Source organism: Falco peregrinus, chromosome 2, assembly GCF_023634155.1.
Source record: "Falco peregrinus isolate bFalPer1 chromosome 2, bFalPer1.pri, whole genome shotgun sequence".
NCBI lineage: Eukaryota > Metazoa > Chordata > Aves > Falconiformes > Falconidae > Falco > Falco peregrinus.
Window position 1 is genome coordinate 108,467,312 of NC_073722.1, and position 17,375 is coordinate 108,484,686.

The following is a 17,375-nucleotide window of genomic DNA, read 5'->3' on the forward strand; positions in this document are numbered from 1 at the left end:
GGTGGGTCTGGCTGCAGCATCCCTGCACATCCCTGAGCGTGTGCCCCACAGGCTGGGTATTTGCCCCCAGCATTCGGGGCAGATGGTGCTGAGCTCCCCTAGCTGGGCAGCATTCAGGTGGTGGGCAGTGGCACTGGGCTGCATGCTCTGCTCTGGGGCCCTGTGGAAGGGAAGGAGGGGACATGGTTCCCCTGTTGGTGCCAGTGGTGCCACTGGCTGTGCCCACTGCAGGGACAAGCACCTCAGCTGGGAGGTGACTGTGCAGCCCCCCAGGCACGGTGCAGCAGTGGCTGGTTGTGGGGTGATCGGTGTCCCCAGACAGGAGCAGCAGCAGCAGGGCATGCAAGAAGCCCTCATTAGGCAGCTGGCTACAGCCAGAAGTGCCCTGCAGGGCCTGAATATATTTGCATTGTAAGTCTATTGAAATCTGGTTTGGGTTTGTTTTTTTTTTTTTTCCCTCGAAAGACACTTCTGTGCAGCGGGGCTCTTTGTTCGGCTGGTTCCTCCTCCCCTCCTGCCCTGATGCCGCCGGTCGGGGTCCCAGCGGATGGCTCTGCTCTGTCTTCTGCTGGATGCTGTCTGCTGTGGCCAGCCCTGCAGCAGCCAACGGTGGGAGATGCTTCTCCCCGAGCTGGCGGGGGATTAGTACTCCCTTGGGTTAGAGAGGGGAGCATGGTTTAGCCAAGGCAGCTCACCAAAGTGTGCATCCATCCCGGGAAAACGGCACCTGTGCTCCTGCTTTGTGGCATTGCTGGATTTTTCCTCCTGCTGAGGGTGGCCAGAGCAGCCAGAGGGAGCGCACCGACCTCGCCGTGTCCCCCTAAGACGTGTTCAAATAGACTTGGCTTTCCCATCCCTAGTTACTTTTTCAGTGTTTGCTAAGCAGAATAATTTGCATATGCAGATCACTAGCAACAACACTTCTTGGCTCTCTTGGCTGTAGCTGGGGAGTGGAGCCTGGCCAGCCTCAGCAGAGGTCCTGCAGATCTGCCTCCAGATAAGTCCCAGCTGCAAAGTTCAGGGATTGTTTGAAGATCTGGCAGATAGGGAGACCTTTGTGCTTTCTGGGGCTTTGTGCCACGGGTGATTTTTGTTCCAACACTGTGAACCACCACCTCTTCCTTCTTCTTCATAGGTCTTGCGGTGGGAAGCAAACCTGGCCGAGCCATCTCGGCAGCGCTGGCACCAGCGTGGGTGGGACAGGAGCAGCCTGGGGCTTCAGTGCTGGCAGATACGGCCACAATCTCCTCCCTCTCAGAAGAGACGCAATGCCATAGCTGACCCAGGCCTTAATCTGATATTAGAGGCTTTTTCCTGTGAGCAGCCACCACCTTTCTTTCCTTCTCCAGTATTTTGAGAGGCCAAGGGCACCACTGCTGCCCCTGGGGTCTCTGCCCTCCTCCTCACACTGGCTGTGGGACTTGCCCAGCTCTGGCATCTGCTTGGCTCCCCGAGGGCAGGAGGCTTGGAGCAGCTGCCCTGCGCTCCCCGCACCCCTCAGCAGCTGGGAGCACAGCTTGGGGCCCATGCAGCACAGCCCTCGGGATTCCCATCCCGCTGGAACGTGATACTGGGGGAGAAGTTTAATGCTGAGTGGGACTGAGGAGCAGCATGTTCAGGACACCCAGCAGGGAAGATCTGCTGTGCTCCTTGGTGGGTGCTGTGCTCCCCAGCCACCCTCTTCCCCTAAGGAAACACCCCCTTTGACCCACACCAGTGTTGGAGCTGCACGGTGGCCCTGGAGCTGCTCTCCAGTTGCCACCAGCCTGGGTTGCCCACCACCAGCCCCAGCCTGGCCCTGGGCAAGCAGTAAGGCTCATGTGGCCATGGCTGTAGGAGCCTCTTGCACAAGAGTCCAGAAATAGCGATGCGTGGGCTGGCAGGCAGGGGCTGGGCAGATGCCAGGCAGACAGCCAGACACCAGGCAGGCAGCACGGGGCTGGCCGATGGCAGGGAGGAACCACAGGACTCGGCTTTGCAGTCTTGCGCCCAGCTGTGGAGAGGGTTGAGAATGTGGTTGACAGCATCTGCTCACCCAGGGCTGGTCTGTGTCACCGCAGGGTGATGGGTGCCTGGTTGTGGATGGGTGCTCCCCCCTGGCTCTGGGGGGCGAAGGGAGGTTCAGCTGCTTTGCAGATTTTGGGCGTTTGTGGTGGCTTTTGTAAAGGTGTGAAAACAAAGTAAAAATCAAGTCCAACATTTTGGTGGGGCTGTTTTGTCCAGGCTGTGCAAGGGCACCTGCCTGGGGTGGTGTGTGCAGCCAGATAAGGCCCATCAGGTGCGGCACGAGGTCGGCTCTGATTTGGGCATCTCCAGTGCATGGTGAGGCTTTCTGAGATGCCTGCCTGCCCGGGCTGTGGGATACTTGCCTGCCTGGTCCTCCTGGCCCATGGCACTGCCAGGGCCTGCTGCATGGTGTCCCACTGGGGGTGCCCAGCTGATGGAGGGCTCCTGGGGGGTCTGGTGGCTGGTGGGCATCTCATCCAAGTGCTCCGCTCATGCCCTGTGTTGGATGAAGATGCGCAAAGAGAAGTTCGCACAGTGCTGTAGAGGGGTTGGTGCTATGGGCAGGAGTGGCCGGGAAGTGCCTCTGACCAGGGGAAGCATGTGGAAAAACTCCTGCATGCTTGCAGAGAGCTGTGCATGGAGAACTGGCCGCCCCGGCGGGACCTGTGGGCTGCTTGCTGCCTCCATGGCTCTGCAGCCATCGTGCTGGAGGGACCAGCTGCACCTGATGCTGCTGCTGCTGGTGCTGCTGTGTTGCTCCCCAAGGCAAGCGGAGCGTGGTTTCCTGCTGTGAATGGGGTTGATGCGCTTAGCTGAACTGCTGTCGCCTTCCTGGTAGGTGGCTGTGCCGGGTGGCAGGGCGCCTCATGCTGTGGGTGCTGCCGGGGTGTGGGGCATGGGTGTGGAGGATGGAGGGGACTCTCCATTGGAACGTTTAAGGGACAAAGTGGGGACAGGCTGTGGTACCAAGCTAGAGCCCAAGCAGGAGCAAATGGGGGAGTTGGTGGGGGATGGAGAGCAGCAAACATGGTCACATCGTGGCCACCCTTGGGCAGGGCTGGCCCTGCCAGTGCCAGCAGCTTGGGGACAAGAGGAGCATCGGTACTGGGCAGGGCAGGAGCCATGGTGGTGCCCAGTAGCATCCCATGGGGCAGCTGAGAGGGCTGTGCTTGGCTCCCTGAAATACCTGGGAGTGGGGCGGGTGAGGGGTGGGCAATAGCAGCAGCGGGGCAGCACCCTGTGCCGCTGACTCAGCACCCGAGGACTCACAGCTTGTGGGGGTGGTGGGCTGTGGGGATGGGTCCTTGCCTTGCCGTGCTGGATATGCCCCCCTGGGGAGGCAGGGCTGTGCCAGGGGCAGCAGTGGCTCCTTGCCCTGGATGCCAAGTGCTGGTGGCTCCAAGTGCCCCAGGCATTGCTGCACTGCCCCAAAATGTATCGGCTGCATCCGAGCCTGGCATAGGCACCCCTGGGAGTGGGGATCAGGTGGTGGCAGCACCTTGGCAAGGTCCCCTCAGGTTTCCCAGCCAGGGTGGCTGCCAATGCCACCCGCGTCCTGGCACTTCATGCTCCGGTGGCTCTACCTTCCCCTTGTGCCTGGCGGAGCGTTATCCCTCCTGCCCCGTTCCCATCTGGCCCGGGTGCCTGGTCCAGGCCCTTCCCCACACGGCTGAGCCCGCAGGCAGGATGTGGCCGAGGGCAGCAGTGGGGGATGCTGCCTGTACTGCCGGGACCTGGGCAGCGGTGCCCGCACACGCTGAACCAGGGCAGTTCTCTGCACTTGAACGCTTGGCTGGCGCCCTGACATATTGGGGTTGATGACTCTGGCACTTTATATTTCCTTTGGCTACATGCAGCTGGGGAGGACGGTTTAACCCCTGCCTGCCCATGCCCTGCTCGGCCAACCCTGGTTGTATGGGGCAGGGCTCCTGGAGGTCCTGGGTCCTCCCGTGGCTGCCGGAGGCAGGGGGCGCAGGGCCAGGGGGAGCCCATGTCCTTCAGCCGTAGCAGTTTGAGGGGCTGGTGAGGTTTCCCCGGGAAGAGGGCACAGCATCCCTGGGCCATAGGAAGGAGATAAGACCATGGTGGAAAGGGTGATGGAGCTGGGCTCCCCCTTTCCCCCTGCTCTCCTTGGGGAGGCTTGGGGGGCAGCCGCATGCCCCTGTGCCACTACTTTCCCCTCCTCCTCCCTCCCGGTCCCCAGACCCCTGCGGAGGGTCGGCGTGGCTGCGTGCGGGGGGGATGCTGAGCTCGGCTCCCCCCAGCAAGGCAGGGGCGGGAGGCGGGACGCGCTGCCATTGCCAGGCGGCACCTCCTTCCCTGGGCACCCCTGGCAGAAGAGCCGCCGTGTGCCCGGGCAGGCGGCCGTGCCCGGCTCTCCCATCCAGCCCCCGCCCGGGCCTGCGGCCCCCCGCCTCCCGCCCTCGCCCGCCGCCTTTGTTGTGAGATGAGAGCCGGCTGGCGGGGCTGAGAGCCGGCACAACCTCCCGAGCATGGAGCCGCTGAGCCACCGCGGCCTGCCGCGGCTCTCCTGGATCGACACCCTCTACAGCAGTACGTGGCCTGGGCTGGGGGGTGGCGAGAGGGGCTGGGGTGGTTGGTCCCCCCTACCTGTTGTGCAGTGCTGTGTCGCGCTGGGGAGGGGTGCTGTGCCAGCAACCCTGTGCCGGGGGCTGCCGGGGTGAGCTGAGCCTGGGCAGGGGGCAGGAGATACTGCCAGGGGGTTGTGCACCCCTCCCTGAGCATCCCGCACGCCCCAGTGGCAGGGTAGCACTGGCCGGAGTCAGTCCGGCATCCTCCAGGCTCTGGGGACCTGCTGCCTGCTCCGGGGGGCTGGGTGAGCTGGGTGGGTGAAGTGGCCCTGGCGCAGTGGGGCTTGCTGGGGCTGGAGCAGCCTGACAGCTGGTGCTGCCCATGGGGGTCTTTGGGGAGGTGGGTGCTTTCAGCCCTGGCTGCCATCCCCGTCATTCCGTGGCCGTGGGAAGGCACCTCTCCCCCAGCCGTGATTTTTGTAGCAAGCTTCGAGGCGCTGTGCTGAGGATGCTGTGGCAACGCGGTGTCGGTACCCGGGGGCTGGCAGCTGCCAGGGCCAGGGGCATCCTGCAGCAGCCCGGGGGTGCGAATCTCTCCCATCCTGATGATGGGTAGCAGGCAGGGATGAGCCCTAGAGCCGTGCTGGTCCCAGTCCCGTGGCAGCTGTCTCTGTGGCAGCCAAGGGAGCCAGGGACACAGCTAGAGGATGGGAGGGCTTGGTTACAGGGGCCCCGTTGTTCATTCTGGGGGAGCGCTGAGCTGCGTGGGCACCCCAGGAGTGGGTTTCGGGGTGCAGTGTTGAGCTCGGAGCCTGGCGTTTGTGGGGCAGTAAGGTTTGGCATGGGTGCTGGGAAGGTGGGATGCTCTGGAGAAGAAGGGACAGTGTCCCCTGCACAGATCTGGCATCCACTGTGCCCTGCAGGGAGCAGGGGCTGCTGGGGGGCACATTGCGTAGGACTGAGACCCCTCAAGTTTTCCAGCTTGATGCCTCCAATGCTTACAGCCTGAGGCTGCATACAGCAGTGGCAGTCCTGGGGTCCGGTGCAGCTTGTGTAGGTGGCTGGGCTGGAGCCTGGGGGCCGCATTCAGCCCCAGCCTCCGCACCCTCCTTCTCAGCGCAGCATCCCCACAGAGTGATGGCTCTGCCATCCCGAATCTTGCTCTGGCCACCCTGGCTGAAGCACAGGGGAGGCTGCTCACCATGCCCGTGTTATGGGGGATGTGGGGCAGGGTCTGGCCTTCATCGCACCAGGGAAGGTGGTGATGGTGCAGAGGAGATGCTGTTTGTGTTGAGCCACCCTTTGGAGGAGGCCCATGGAGGCAGGTCCAAGGCCAGCTCGCGCATCCATGTTGTCATGGTGAATTTTCACCCAGGCGCAGGGAGACCGAGGCATTTCCCCAAAACCTCGCAGGCTCTGTGCAGATGTTGGGCTTTTCCTGGCAGTGGAATGAGATGGGTGAGTGTTGGGGTGTGCTGGTGCACTGTCAGGGTGCTGGGGAACAGCATGCACCCAACTGGAAAGCAAAGAAGATGCCACTCAGAACTGCTGTGACTGTGCTGCCTCTGCCCGGGCTGGGCAGGAGCTGCCCGCTGCTCTCGGCTGTGCTCCCTCTTGGGGACCTTCGTGCTGGGATTAGCCTGGGTCAGACCTGGGAAGACGTGGCAGAGTGGAAACAGTATTTTCCTGGGGAATATAGTCCCCTGTAGGGATGTATTCCTGGCCTTGTCACCCTCCTGGGTCCACCTGCCACCCCACAGGACCCCTGCCCTGATGGGTGCCAGCATCCCATGGGCGCCAGCCCTTCATGCATTGTGGGGCTGGATCCAGCTCAGCACCACAGGGCTACGTGTGGGAGCCGGGGGTCACAAGGCTGTTTCAGGTCGGGATGTCCTCACCCTCCAAAGTGGCTCCCTTGGGCCAAGCTGCCTCCCTCCCCTCGGTCCCCACGCCTGGGGTGGAGCAGGAAGATTTCCACTGCTGCTAAAAAACGGGAGCAAAAATAGCACTGGGTTTTGGCACGGGCACAGGAACAGGCTGCAGGGGCAATGCAGCTGCGGAGGAAGGAGGGAGGCGCTTGGTTTGGGCTGGCTGGGTGGCAGGAGCACCCCACAGGCAGGGAGATGCAGGGGCCAGCCCCTTAGTGTCCCCTTGCCCAGCAATGTCCCCTTTGCCCATCCTGGCTGCTTGGTAATGCTTCGTTCCCTCCCTGCACCGGTTGCTGGGGAGGTACCTCTGCCTGGCCTGACTGGGTGAGAGCCCAGTAAATACTGCACAGCTGTGGGTGGCACAGCTGGAGGCACAGCTGGAGCCATGGGGAGATGGCTCTGGCCTCCCTCCTGTGGGCAGCACAGGGTCCCTCTCCCTGGGTGCCTGGTGGGGCACTACCTGTAGGTCTCATCCCCAGCTCAGGTCTGGGATGTTGATCTGCTCCAACTGGGAGAGATAGCTGTGTGAGAGCCAGGTCCTTCTGCATCCCCACAGGCCAGGCCCTTCCCCCTCCATGCCATGGATGCTGCCCTCCCTGCACCTCTGCAGGTGTCATCTCCCAGGGTCCCCAGCCACCTCGTTAAAGCTGTGTTCCTCATTACCGAGCCACTCCAGCCTGGGTTGCCAGGTCTCCCCCAGTGCTGGTGCCACTCTGGGTACCCCTGTTGCCCACCCCACAGTTCCACCTTGGAGCTGCAGACCTTGGCCTTGGGGGAGGGGAGGTGGTGGAGCCTGATGGTCTCCGAGTTGGTGTGTTTGGTGGGCACCGTCACCTTTGTCCCCTCCCGGCTGCCTTGGCTCCCCCTCAGACCCTGCCTGACAGGGAAGGGCGCTTGGGTGAGAGGTTTGGGTATCTCTGGGGGATCCCCAGCCCGGGCACAGTGCCAGGCTGGGTGGGCTCAAGGGGGCTGCTTGGGGTGGGTGTTCCGAGGAGGTGGCTAGCATCAGGAGACTCCAGTGCTAATGTACCTCATCCTGCCTTGTTCCTGGCTAATACTGGAGGCGTCCCAGCTGGGACCTGTCAAAGGCAGAAGGGATGAGGGACATCCCACCGTGAGGCAGGACAGGTTAGAGCCAGGGATCCTCTTTCCCTGGAAGCTGAGGACCAGGGGATCTACGGGGTTCCCCATCTTTGCCCACCCAGCTCTTTCATTTCTAGACAGCTCCTGTGGTGACCCAGCAAGGGTAGCACCCTAGCCTCTGAGGGATGGTTATTAGCTGCTAATTGCTAATGAAGCAAGGACTTAGAGGGGTTGTGGTGTCCTGGCAGAGCTGGGATGCATCTGGCCCATCTCAGGGCTCTCCTCCATTCCACTCCCAGGTGCAGGATGGGACCACCCATCCCTGCCCACCTGAACCGGCAGGGCTTCTGGCCTGAGCAAGCTTCGCTGTGCCCTTTGATTTAAAGATTTATCCACTTGCAATACGAAGCTGAATGCAATATTAATGTGCTGAGTGGTGTTGGAGGGAGTCAGGGGAGTCCTTGGCCAGGGTGGCAGGGCTTTGGGGGCGTGAAGTGGCAGCGGTGTGGGGTTTGGTCTGGGATGGCTGCTCCAGACCCTGTGCACTCTGTTTTGGCCAGGGTATCGGCCAGGATCTCCCCACTGTCCCTGCCCAGGGACCCTGTGGGGACAGCCATGGGGCTGCTGGGTGAGGAGGGGAATGCAGGGCTGGCAGGGGTTGGGTTGGGTGAGCTGTGCCCACTGCCTCTTTGGGAGCTGCCGAGGAGGTCTTGGCCACAGGCCCTGGATGGGGGTGCTGGCTGCACCCCGCGGCCGCCCCTGCCGCAGCCGGGCTCCCTTCCCCCTCCCCTTTGTCAGCATCTCGGGGCTGCTGCAGCCACCTCTTCCCACTGCCACTGAGCTGCTGCCGTTTCCATGGTAACAGGTTAGGATGTACCCCCATCCCCTGCTGTGCCCAGGGGACCAACTGCAGACCCTGGGGTCCCCAGCTCCCACTTGGGGCTCTGCCTTCCCAGAAAGGCTTCCCCTGTGCCATGGGCAACAGGGGGGTTGTGGGTCACCATGGGGCACCCAAAAATGGGTGCTGGCCTGGCGTGGTGGTGGCCTCACCCTGTGCTGGGGAAAGCAGAACCCTCCTGCCCCCAAGCATGGCCCAAGCTGCCCACCCGCCATGGAGCTGCCACTGTCCCCTTCATTCCAGGGGGGGTGGCACTGTCCTCCGTGCTGCAGACCCAGCCGTCCTGGCACCCACTCCTACGCTCCGAGAAGGATGGGCATGGGGAAGTGGGAGGATGGTGGCTGTGGCTGCCAGCCCAGCTCCGTCCCTCCCTGGGGATGGCACAGGAATGGCAGCCACCAGGCAGGCAGGGCAGAGCCGCTCGCGTGGGGCTGGGACGTCTGGCAGAGCAGCTGTCCCTGCACAGAGGAGGCCTGCGGCCTCTTGGTGCAGTTAATTATGCAAATATAGGGAAGTGTGTCGGGCAGAGGATGCCTGGCAGCCAAGGATGCTCCCTTCGATGCCCTGCCTGCTCAGCCGGGCAGGCAGCAGGGCCCGGGGGGGCTGTGGGGGTGTGTGTCTGTGCTTGGCCCTGGCTATCAGTCGTGGGGTCGGTCACCCACAGGCTGTGGTGGTTGTGATGTGCAGTGTGGTGACCCTTGGCCATGCCGCTGCCTGGATGCTCACCACCACGCTCTCTTCCCCTGGCAGACTTCAACTATGGTGCGGACGAGTACGACGCCGAGGGCAACGAGGAGCCCAAGGCGCTGCCAGAGGGCTCGGAAACCATGCCCTACATCGACGAGTCACCCACCATGTCCCCCCAGCTCAGCGCCCGCGGCCAGGACAGCGGGGACGGCGTCTCGCCCACACCCACTGATGGCCTGGGCACAGGGGTAGGTGCTGGGAGCGCGGCTGAAGCCGGGGCTGTGGGTGCCCAGCTGGGTTGTGCCAGCGGTGGCGGTGATGCTCTGGTGCTGCTGGAACCTGGGGGACTGTCCCCTGGCATCCCAAACCCTGCTGGCCCGTCACCATCCCGGTTCTGGGGAGCAGCACCCTGTTGTGCTGGGCGTGCCGTGGCTGTGGGACACTGTTCCTGCTCTGTCGTGCCATGCCGGTGGCAGAGTCAGGACGGCAAGGGCTCGTCGGAGAGCGGGGGCTGGGGGCTTGCTGGGAAGTGGGGGGGTGTCCCCGGGGTCCCCGGCCGGGGCAGGGCGCAGCGCTCCGCCGGGCTGCCGGCTCCATCTAGCGGCACTTGGGGACGAGCCGCCAGCTGGGGAGGGACACGGTGTTCCCCCCCTCTTCTGGGGAACTCAGATTTAACCCCCTCCTCTCCCTCTGCTCTTCCGAGCGCATCCTCGGGAGGCCCTCGGGGTTTGTGCTGGATGTTTCACAGGGAGGATGCTTGCAGAGGTGCGGGGCGAGAAACCAGAGGGAAAATCGATGTTTTTCCAGAATCAAAGTTTCCGTAAAGCCCGGGGCCGGTGGGCTCTTAGTAGCCCCTGCAAAGCGCCCGGGGCTGGGGGAGCTGCCGGGCTCCCGGGGCTGGCTGGGTGTTGCCCGGGCTGGGAAACGTGATTTTTTTTTTTTTTTTTTTTTTTTTTTTTGTCGTGGAAAGAGTTAAACCCTTAACCCGGATGCTGAGGCAGAGGAGGCGAGAGGTGTGGCTTCCTCCCCCGGGCCCTGCCTCGCAGCATCCTCCTCCCCTGGCACCTAGCACCCAGCGGCAGCTCCCCGCTGGGGGAGGGTGGCTTGCTGCCCCCCCACCCGCGAAGGACCTGTCCTGGGCCTGGGTCCCCTAGCCCACAGCAGGATGCTGGGCACAGCCCCGGAGGCGGGCAGTGCAGCCAGCTGGGTGGGCACTGCCAGGACTGGGAAGCGCTGGTACCCGCACCTTTAATCCTGCGTGTCCAGCCTGTCAGTGCGCGCAGGCTTGCATGTGGGTCCCGCTGTGGCTGGTGGCACGGGGTACCAAGCTCACCCCATTGCTCCTCCAGTGGGGCGGGATGGGTGTCAGGAGGTTTCTGGTGGGACATCTCTTCTTGCAAGCTCCAGCGGCAGCTGTGACCGTGCCTGGGGTCCCCAGCTGCTGGGTGCAGACACAGCCTGTCCCACCCTCTCCCACCTGGGACACGCCAGCAGCATGGTCGTGGCGTGGGGTGCTGGCCAGCCCCTGCTTAGGTGCTGCAGGGTTTGGCACTGCGGGTGGCTTTTCCCCGGGCAGGCACCATTCCAGCTCTGGGGGTCTGGCCCTAGCGGGCAGGGTCCTGGTGCCCTGGCACAGACCCCACTTAGCAAAGGCTGGACAAAGCCCAAGCTACAGTGCGGACCCAGGGCTGGGCACAGGCTCTGGAAAGTCCCCATGTCTGTGTCCCTGCCCACTTCTTGCAGCAGGAGTTTGTTCCAGGCTTGGACAGGCATGGGGAGGAGGGATGGCTCCTGTGGGCAGAGCACATGCGGCCACTGGTTCCCCTTTTGCTGCCCAGGAGCTGGGGGTGGGGGAGCTGCTGAAACAGCTCTTGCGTTAGTATCCCCTCCTCCAGCCCAGTCTTGCCCCATTTGCCAGGGCCCACGGCGTCCCTCGAAGGCATCAGGCCACTGCTGGTGTCCCCACCCCCCAGCAGTCCCCAGGTCACGGTCAGGCTGGGGCAGCGGCGAGGTGCCAGCGCTGATCCCCACAGGATGCAGGGAAGGTGCTGCGGGAAGGCATGCATCTGAGCTGTGTCACCCTGCCCTGGGACACCTCTGGGGTAGGAAGCAGATCCGGACCCCTTCTGGGGGTGCGGAGCCAGGTCCCTTTATGGCACCTGGTGCTGCTGCTGCCCTGCAAGGTCGCTTCATGCTGGTGACAACCCAGCTCTCTGCCTGCCTGTGGGACACGCGGGGACCAGTGGGACCACGGCCGGAGGGATGCTCTCCCATTGCTGGCTGCCTGAGGGCTTGGGGGGGCTTTGGCGGGGCGCAGGGGACCCCTCCCCATGGGTCTCGTTGGGCACCCCGAGCTCCGCCAGCGCTGGGAGACGCGGCTGGGGGGCCGGCGTTGCCCACAGGCCGATGGCGATGGCGGAGCAGCCCCACCTCCAGCGCCAGGAGCTGCATTTCCTGTAGCGAGCGAGCAGGGCGGAGCGGCGGGGCCGGCCGGGGCGCAGGGCGGCGGGCAGCGGCCCTCCACCGCCGGCGGCCCCGGGGGGCTGAGCGGAGCCCAGGGCCGAGCCAGGCTGTCCCCCTCGTCCCAGCGCCGGTGACCCCGGAGTTGGCACAGCCGCCGCTCGGAGGCGGTTGTGCGGGTGCCCCGGGAGCGCCTGGCGCTGCGGCTGGGACGCCGGGGCTGAAGGCCGGAGCCGGGGCAGGCAGGAGCACCGGGGATCCCATAATGGCTCCTTTCATCCCGCGGCGGTGGCCGGCATCCAGGGCTGAGTCAGCCTGGGCCGGCTCGGCGGCGTGAGCCCCTCGCCTGGAGCTTTGCGGGGTCCCCTGTGCCCCCCGCTGCCCGGCTGGCCATGGAGGATGAAGAGGAGGCCATAGGGTACCTGGATAAAGTGCTGGAGGATGAAGATGACTCTGAGCCAGGAACCCCCACCAGCCCTGGGTCTCCGTTCTCGGCCAGCGAGAAGGTGGGCGGCGGGGGCACCCCGCTCCCGCGCTGGGCGGTGGGTGGGGGGGACAAGGGGTGTCTTGCTGGTGCTTGTGATGCCCAGGTCTCGGGGCAGCTCCTGGTCGGTGCAGCGGGTGCTGTGGGGGGCAGAGCTGTAGGGGCAGCGGGAACATCACCTCAGCCCCACCACTCCCCCGGGGCAGCCGGCAACTGGGGGGCACGGGGCAGGGCTGTGCTAGTCATCGGGTGCAAAGGATTCAGTGGGTGCTTGCACAGAGTGAGGTGAGCAGCCAGCTTTGCTCCTGGGGGGGAGTGGGGGCCACGTGTGCTGCTGGGGGGGGGCTGTGTGGCTCAGCAGAGCCCACGCCTGATGCTCAGGAAGGGGCTGGACCACGCTCTGCCACTGCCCTGCCGCATGACCACCAGCAACCCCTAAACGGGACCAGACCCTGGTGCTGGGGGTGGCCCTGGGGGGACCCCTGTGCTGGCAGGCACACCGCGACCCCCTTCTCCTGCCGGGGCCGCCTGGGTGCCCCCAGGGAGCTGGCACAGGACTGGAGGAGGGCTCTGGTCCCCAGCTCCTGCATGGGGCAGCCACCAGACCCTGTTCTAGATTTGCTGCTCTGGGTGCTGGGGGTCCAGCTGGCATCATCCCTGTGGGGTGCTGTGGGCCCGAGGCGTGGATGGGCCCTTTATCTCCCCAGCTCCAACACAGGGCCCAGGCTGGGGGAAGCAGGAAGAGCCCATGACTAATCGGTGGCAAAGAGCCTACAAGCTCCCAGCACACAAAAGTGACCCCCCCTGCACACACCAGTGCTACACCAGTCACCATGACCCAGCCTTAATGGTGCAGCCTGGCAGGGAGCCATGGGGTGGGCACCCCAGTTGGCACAGCAGCCCCCAGGGCTGGCTGGTGGATGCCGGAGTGGGACAGGGAGATGCTGATCCGCAGCCATGGGGCTGTGCCCCTCTGGGTGTCTGTAGCTGCCAGGACCCCAGCACAGTGGCCAGGGCTGGCAGGGGCCAGCAGCATGCGCAGGGGTGAGGCAGGACCAACATCCTCCCCAAACCATCCCAAATGGCACATTGCTTGGAGCAACCGATGTCCCCGTGGCTCTGCCTGGCTGCTGTCTGGGTGGCAAACCCTGGTTCCTGGGTGTGATTTTTTTTTAAGGGGGGAGGCTGAGGCATCCTGTGCATTCAAGGCAGTCCCGGGGCTGGCGTGCCTGTGCCGGGGTGCTGGCAGAGCCTTGCTGAGGGTCCCAGAGCCCCCCAGTCCAGCCATGCATCACCCATCTCCAAGCCACAAGGGTCATGCCACCGGAGCGTTGATGCTGCAGCAGACCTGGGCACGGGCTGAACTGCCAGCTGCTGGCGTGGCAGCGGGTACCCACACAGCCCGGGACCTGCCCCGGTGCCACCAGGCAGCGACTGATGGGGTGGCACTTTCCCAGGAAAGCCTCAGCTGGGGAAAAGGGTGGTGCTGGACCACGTGGCAGCACCATCCACTGCCGGGCATGATTTCACCGGGCGCCTCTGGACTCTGCCCTGGGAGAGTCCTGCCGTGCTGTGCACCACCCTGGAGGGCTGCCAGCAGTGCCGGGCTCCTGGCCAGGCAGGAGCAGGGAGGGGAGCAAAGCCAGTGCAGCCAGTGGCTTCCCAGCTGGCTCCAGCCTGGCTGTGCTGCCAAGTGGGCATATGCCCAGCCCTTGCTACAGAGCTTCCCACCCATGTGGGGATGCCAGGGGTGGGCTGGTGGCATGAGGGGTCTCCTCCCATGCCGCTTGCTGGCTCAGACAGGCTCCTTGCTGTGTTGCACAGGGCGAGCGAGATGCTGGCAAAGGCCTGGAGATGCGGAAGCTCGTGCTCTCCGGTTTCCTGGCCAGTGAGGAGATCTACATCAACCAGCTGGAGGCCCTGTTGTTGGTGAGCTAAGCCCCCAGACCAGACACCCCCTCCAGGGATGTCCCCAGCAGGGATGGGTGGGAAGGTGGGTGGGTGGATGGGTAGGTGGATGGATGGATGGATAGAGGGATGAGTGGGCAGGTGGTTGAATGGGTAGGTGGGTGGGTGGGTGGGTGGCGTAATTTCTTCCTGGGCAGCCTCCCCCAGGCAGGCCTGGCCCAGACGCCACCTGGGCAGAAGCAAAGCTGCAGAAGCCACACTGGAGCCAGCCTTGCTCTGGCCCATCAGCCCCCATCTTGCTTCCCCCTGCCACCAGTGTGCCTGACAGGGAGGTATTTATAGCCCTGCTTCCTCTTGTGGAGTTGCTAGCCCTTGTGGTGGAGACGCTGTTGCACAACACAGGGGTTACCACCGCCATGGGGAAGTCTGCAGGGATGCACAAACTGGGAATGGCCCCTTGATCCATCTGCTGGCCAGGACACGTCCCAGACAACCCTCGCTGCTGGCTCAGATCCCCTTCATCCCCAGCTTCTCCTCCCAGCCCTTGTCTCACTTTCCCTTCTCCTCCTTTGGCAGCCTATGAAGCCACTGAAGGCCACGGCCACTACATCACAGCCTGTCCTCACCCTCCAGCAGATCGAGACAATTTTCTACAAGATTCAGGACATCTATGAGATCCACAAGGAGTTCTACGACAGCCTGTGCCCAAAAGTGCAGCAGTGGGACAGCAATGTCACCATGGGCCACCTCTTCCAGAAGCTGGTATGCATCTTCCCTGGGGCTTGCTCCGCTTGGAAGAGGAGGGCCAGGGAGATGGAGCATCACGCTGCAGGGCTCAGCCCCGGGGCATGGCTCAGCTCACGCCCTGCCACGTGCTCACTGGTGGCCATGCGACTGGTTGCATCCCTCCCTGCAGCAGTTGCTGCTGCCTGCCAGAGCCCTCCAGTCCTGGGATGGGAGTTAGTGTAGCCCCAGTGCCCCTCTCCGCAGTGGGGATGCCCACAGCTGGCGGGTCCTGGGTGCAACTGTGGTGAGATTTCGGTTGGAGGTGTGTGGTGTGGTGTCACCGTGGGGCTGGCAAGAGCCCAGGCATTCGGGTGGGTGGCCCACTGGGGAGAGGCAGGAGGTCGCTGCCTCTTCACTACCTGTGGGTGCTGCGGCAGTGGCTCCCCAGGGTCACGCTCTGGGTCCTGCCACAGCTTTGAACTTGCAGTGGGGGCAGGGGCTGTGCCCGTGGGTGCCATGGCCATGCTGGGGAGGGAAGGAGGAGAGGGCAGGTTGAAGGGTGCTGGGAAGTGACTGTAGCTTCAGCCTTTGCTGCCCAGGCACTTGTTACCTCTTTGCTGGATTTCAGAGGTTTGTGGGGGTACAGGGCTGGGCAGGACCCCCACCATCCTGCCCAGGCGAAGGCTCTCCCTGCGGAGCCAAGCGTGTGGCCCTGCAGCCGGCTGTGATCTGGCAGTGTCCCGCCGGGAGGGGACAGCGCTGGGCAGTGTCCCCTCGGTGGCTGCCTGGCTGCTCACGCTGTAAGGGGGGGCTTCAGCATCGCGCTGGGTGCCTGGCTAACCCCCACTCCCCACAGGCCAGCCAGCTGGGGGTCTACAAGGCTTTTGTGGATAACTACAAAATCGCACTGGAGACGGCGGAGAAGTGCAGCCAGAGCAACTACCAGTTCCAGAAAATCTCGGAGGTAAGCTGGGCTGGGGGGCCATGGCCAGGCTGTCCCGGCACACGGCAGAGAATGCCATCCCCGTGGCTGAGCCACCCCTGTCTGCCCCACAGAGGTACTCCCCCTGCCCTGGGGGCAGGGACATCAGTGGCTGTGGGGGAGGGTCATGCTCTCTGAGTATTGTAGGGCTTTGCCCCCCACCTTGTGCAAGCTCAGGTCAGGCTCAGTCCCCACTGCTGTCATTTCTGGGATGCCCAGCACCCTCTCGCCCCATCCAGTGAGCATGGGTGCTGGGTGCTGGGCACCTGTGGCTCATCTCCTGCTGGCTGCATCTCTGTGCCTGGCTTCCCTATAGAAACAGGGACCTCCGTGGCTGCAGCCTGGCCCCCTGCTCCCTCCAGCCCCTTCTGTAACAGGGCTCTTAGCTCAGTGGGGCTGCTATAGGGCTGGGGGTCCTGCTCCAAGGTAACCCATGGGCTCACCGTGTCCTGACAGCTGGGCACAGCCAGAGCTGCTCCCGGCCAGGCAGTGTCCCGTACAGTCCACACCTCCACCCCAGCACCCATGTGTGGCCTCCAGCGTGGCCAGGCTGGGGCTGGGGGCAGGTATCAGGGGGCAGGAAGGGTGGGGGGGAGCCCATGACCTTGAGCAATGACCACACACCCCCAGCCCCCCTTGGGCTGCTCTGATGGGCCTTTCCCTCCCTAGGAGCTGAAGGTGAAGGGCCCCAAGGACTCGAAGGAGAGCCACACGTCTGTCACCATGGAGGGTACGGCAGGCGCGGGCGTGGGGAGGGGGACGCAGCCTTTTGTCTGTGCGCGGGTCTGGCGTGGATGAATTACTGAGCGGCTCCCGCGAGCGGAGCCCTTTGTGTTCCCGTGTGCCGAGCCAGTGAGGAGAGGGGGGACACAGCTCTTGAGGATGCTGGGGGCGTGCAGGAGCCCCCCACCCCCTGCCCACCCCCTCATCCCCGCCCGCCGGCTGCGCCGAGAGCTGTGCTGAGGGGCCGATGCCGTGCCGCAGCCGGGCTGAGCTGGCGCGGGGTGGCAGAGATGGCTGCGTGGAGACGGGGCTGCCATGGAAATCCTCGTCGTCGTCCGACTCTGCTGTAACTGCACCTACGGTGAGGCGAGGGGGGCGAGGGGGGCGGCTCCGAATTCAGGTGCTGGTGGGGTGGGGAGCCACGCTGCGGGGACACTGGCCCGGGGCTGGCTGTCCTTGCTGGGGGGTGGGGGCTGCGTCGTGCTCTGCAGCCTGAAGTTGGGAGCGTCTTTGTTCCAGGCTTTATTGAATCATCTTGGCTCCGGCACACGCGGCCACGCGCTCGCCTTCCCTGCTGGGCAGGTGCTCGTGCCGGTGGAGGGACATCGAGGGGCTGGGGCAGGCAGGGGGACCCCCTGTGCCTGGGCTGTGCTGCGGGGACAGCGGTAGGGAGGGATCCCCGTTTGCTTGCCGGAGGCTGTGAGTGTCTTGGGGCTGGAACGTCCATCTCCGTGGCTGGGCAGGAGAGGCACCGGGTGTCCCTGCCTGCCTGCCCCCGTGCTGCCTGCGTGGGGGTCCCAGGCTGGCGGAGCGGCGCTGGCCAGCGAGGAGCCCAGTGCTCCTCCCTTGTGCTGGGATATCCCCTCCCGGGGCTCCCTGGTGCTTTGCATGTGCCTGTAGCGATGGTAGCAGGAGGGTCCATCCTCCCCGTGTGTCTAGGGTGGGAGAAAGCGGGGGG

The 17,375-nt window shown here is 64.4% G+C and overlaps 1 protein-coding gene across 3 annotated transcripts in view; it reads left to right on the forward strand.

Moving 5' to 3' along the window:
• Window positions 1-17,375, forward strand: part of ABR (ABR activator of RhoGEF and GTPase) — a 41,186-nt gene that overhangs the window by 5,355 nt on the left and 18,456 nt on the right. Inside the window, exons 1-6 of one of the 3 annotated variants that reach the window (XM_013301596.3) lie at window positions 4,395-4,560; window positions 9,198-9,382; window positions 13,903-14,007; window positions 14,563-14,748; window positions 15,569-15,676; window positions 16,364-16,424. In XM_013301596.3, coding sequence (XP_013157050.2) covers window positions 4,500-4,560; window positions 9,198-9,382; window positions 13,903-14,007; window positions 14,563-14,748; window positions 15,569-15,676; window positions 16,364-16,424 — 706 coding nt within the window. In that variant the 5' untranslated portion in view covers window positions 4,395-4,499. Of the gene's footprint in view, window positions 1-4,394; window positions 4,561-9,197; window positions 9,383-11,965; window positions 12,101-13,902; window positions 14,008-14,562; window positions 14,749-15,568; window positions 15,677-16,363; window positions 16,425-17,375 lie in introns of those variants that run through there. The other 2 variants (XM_055795894.1, XM_013301594.3) reach the window with 2 other exon arrangements.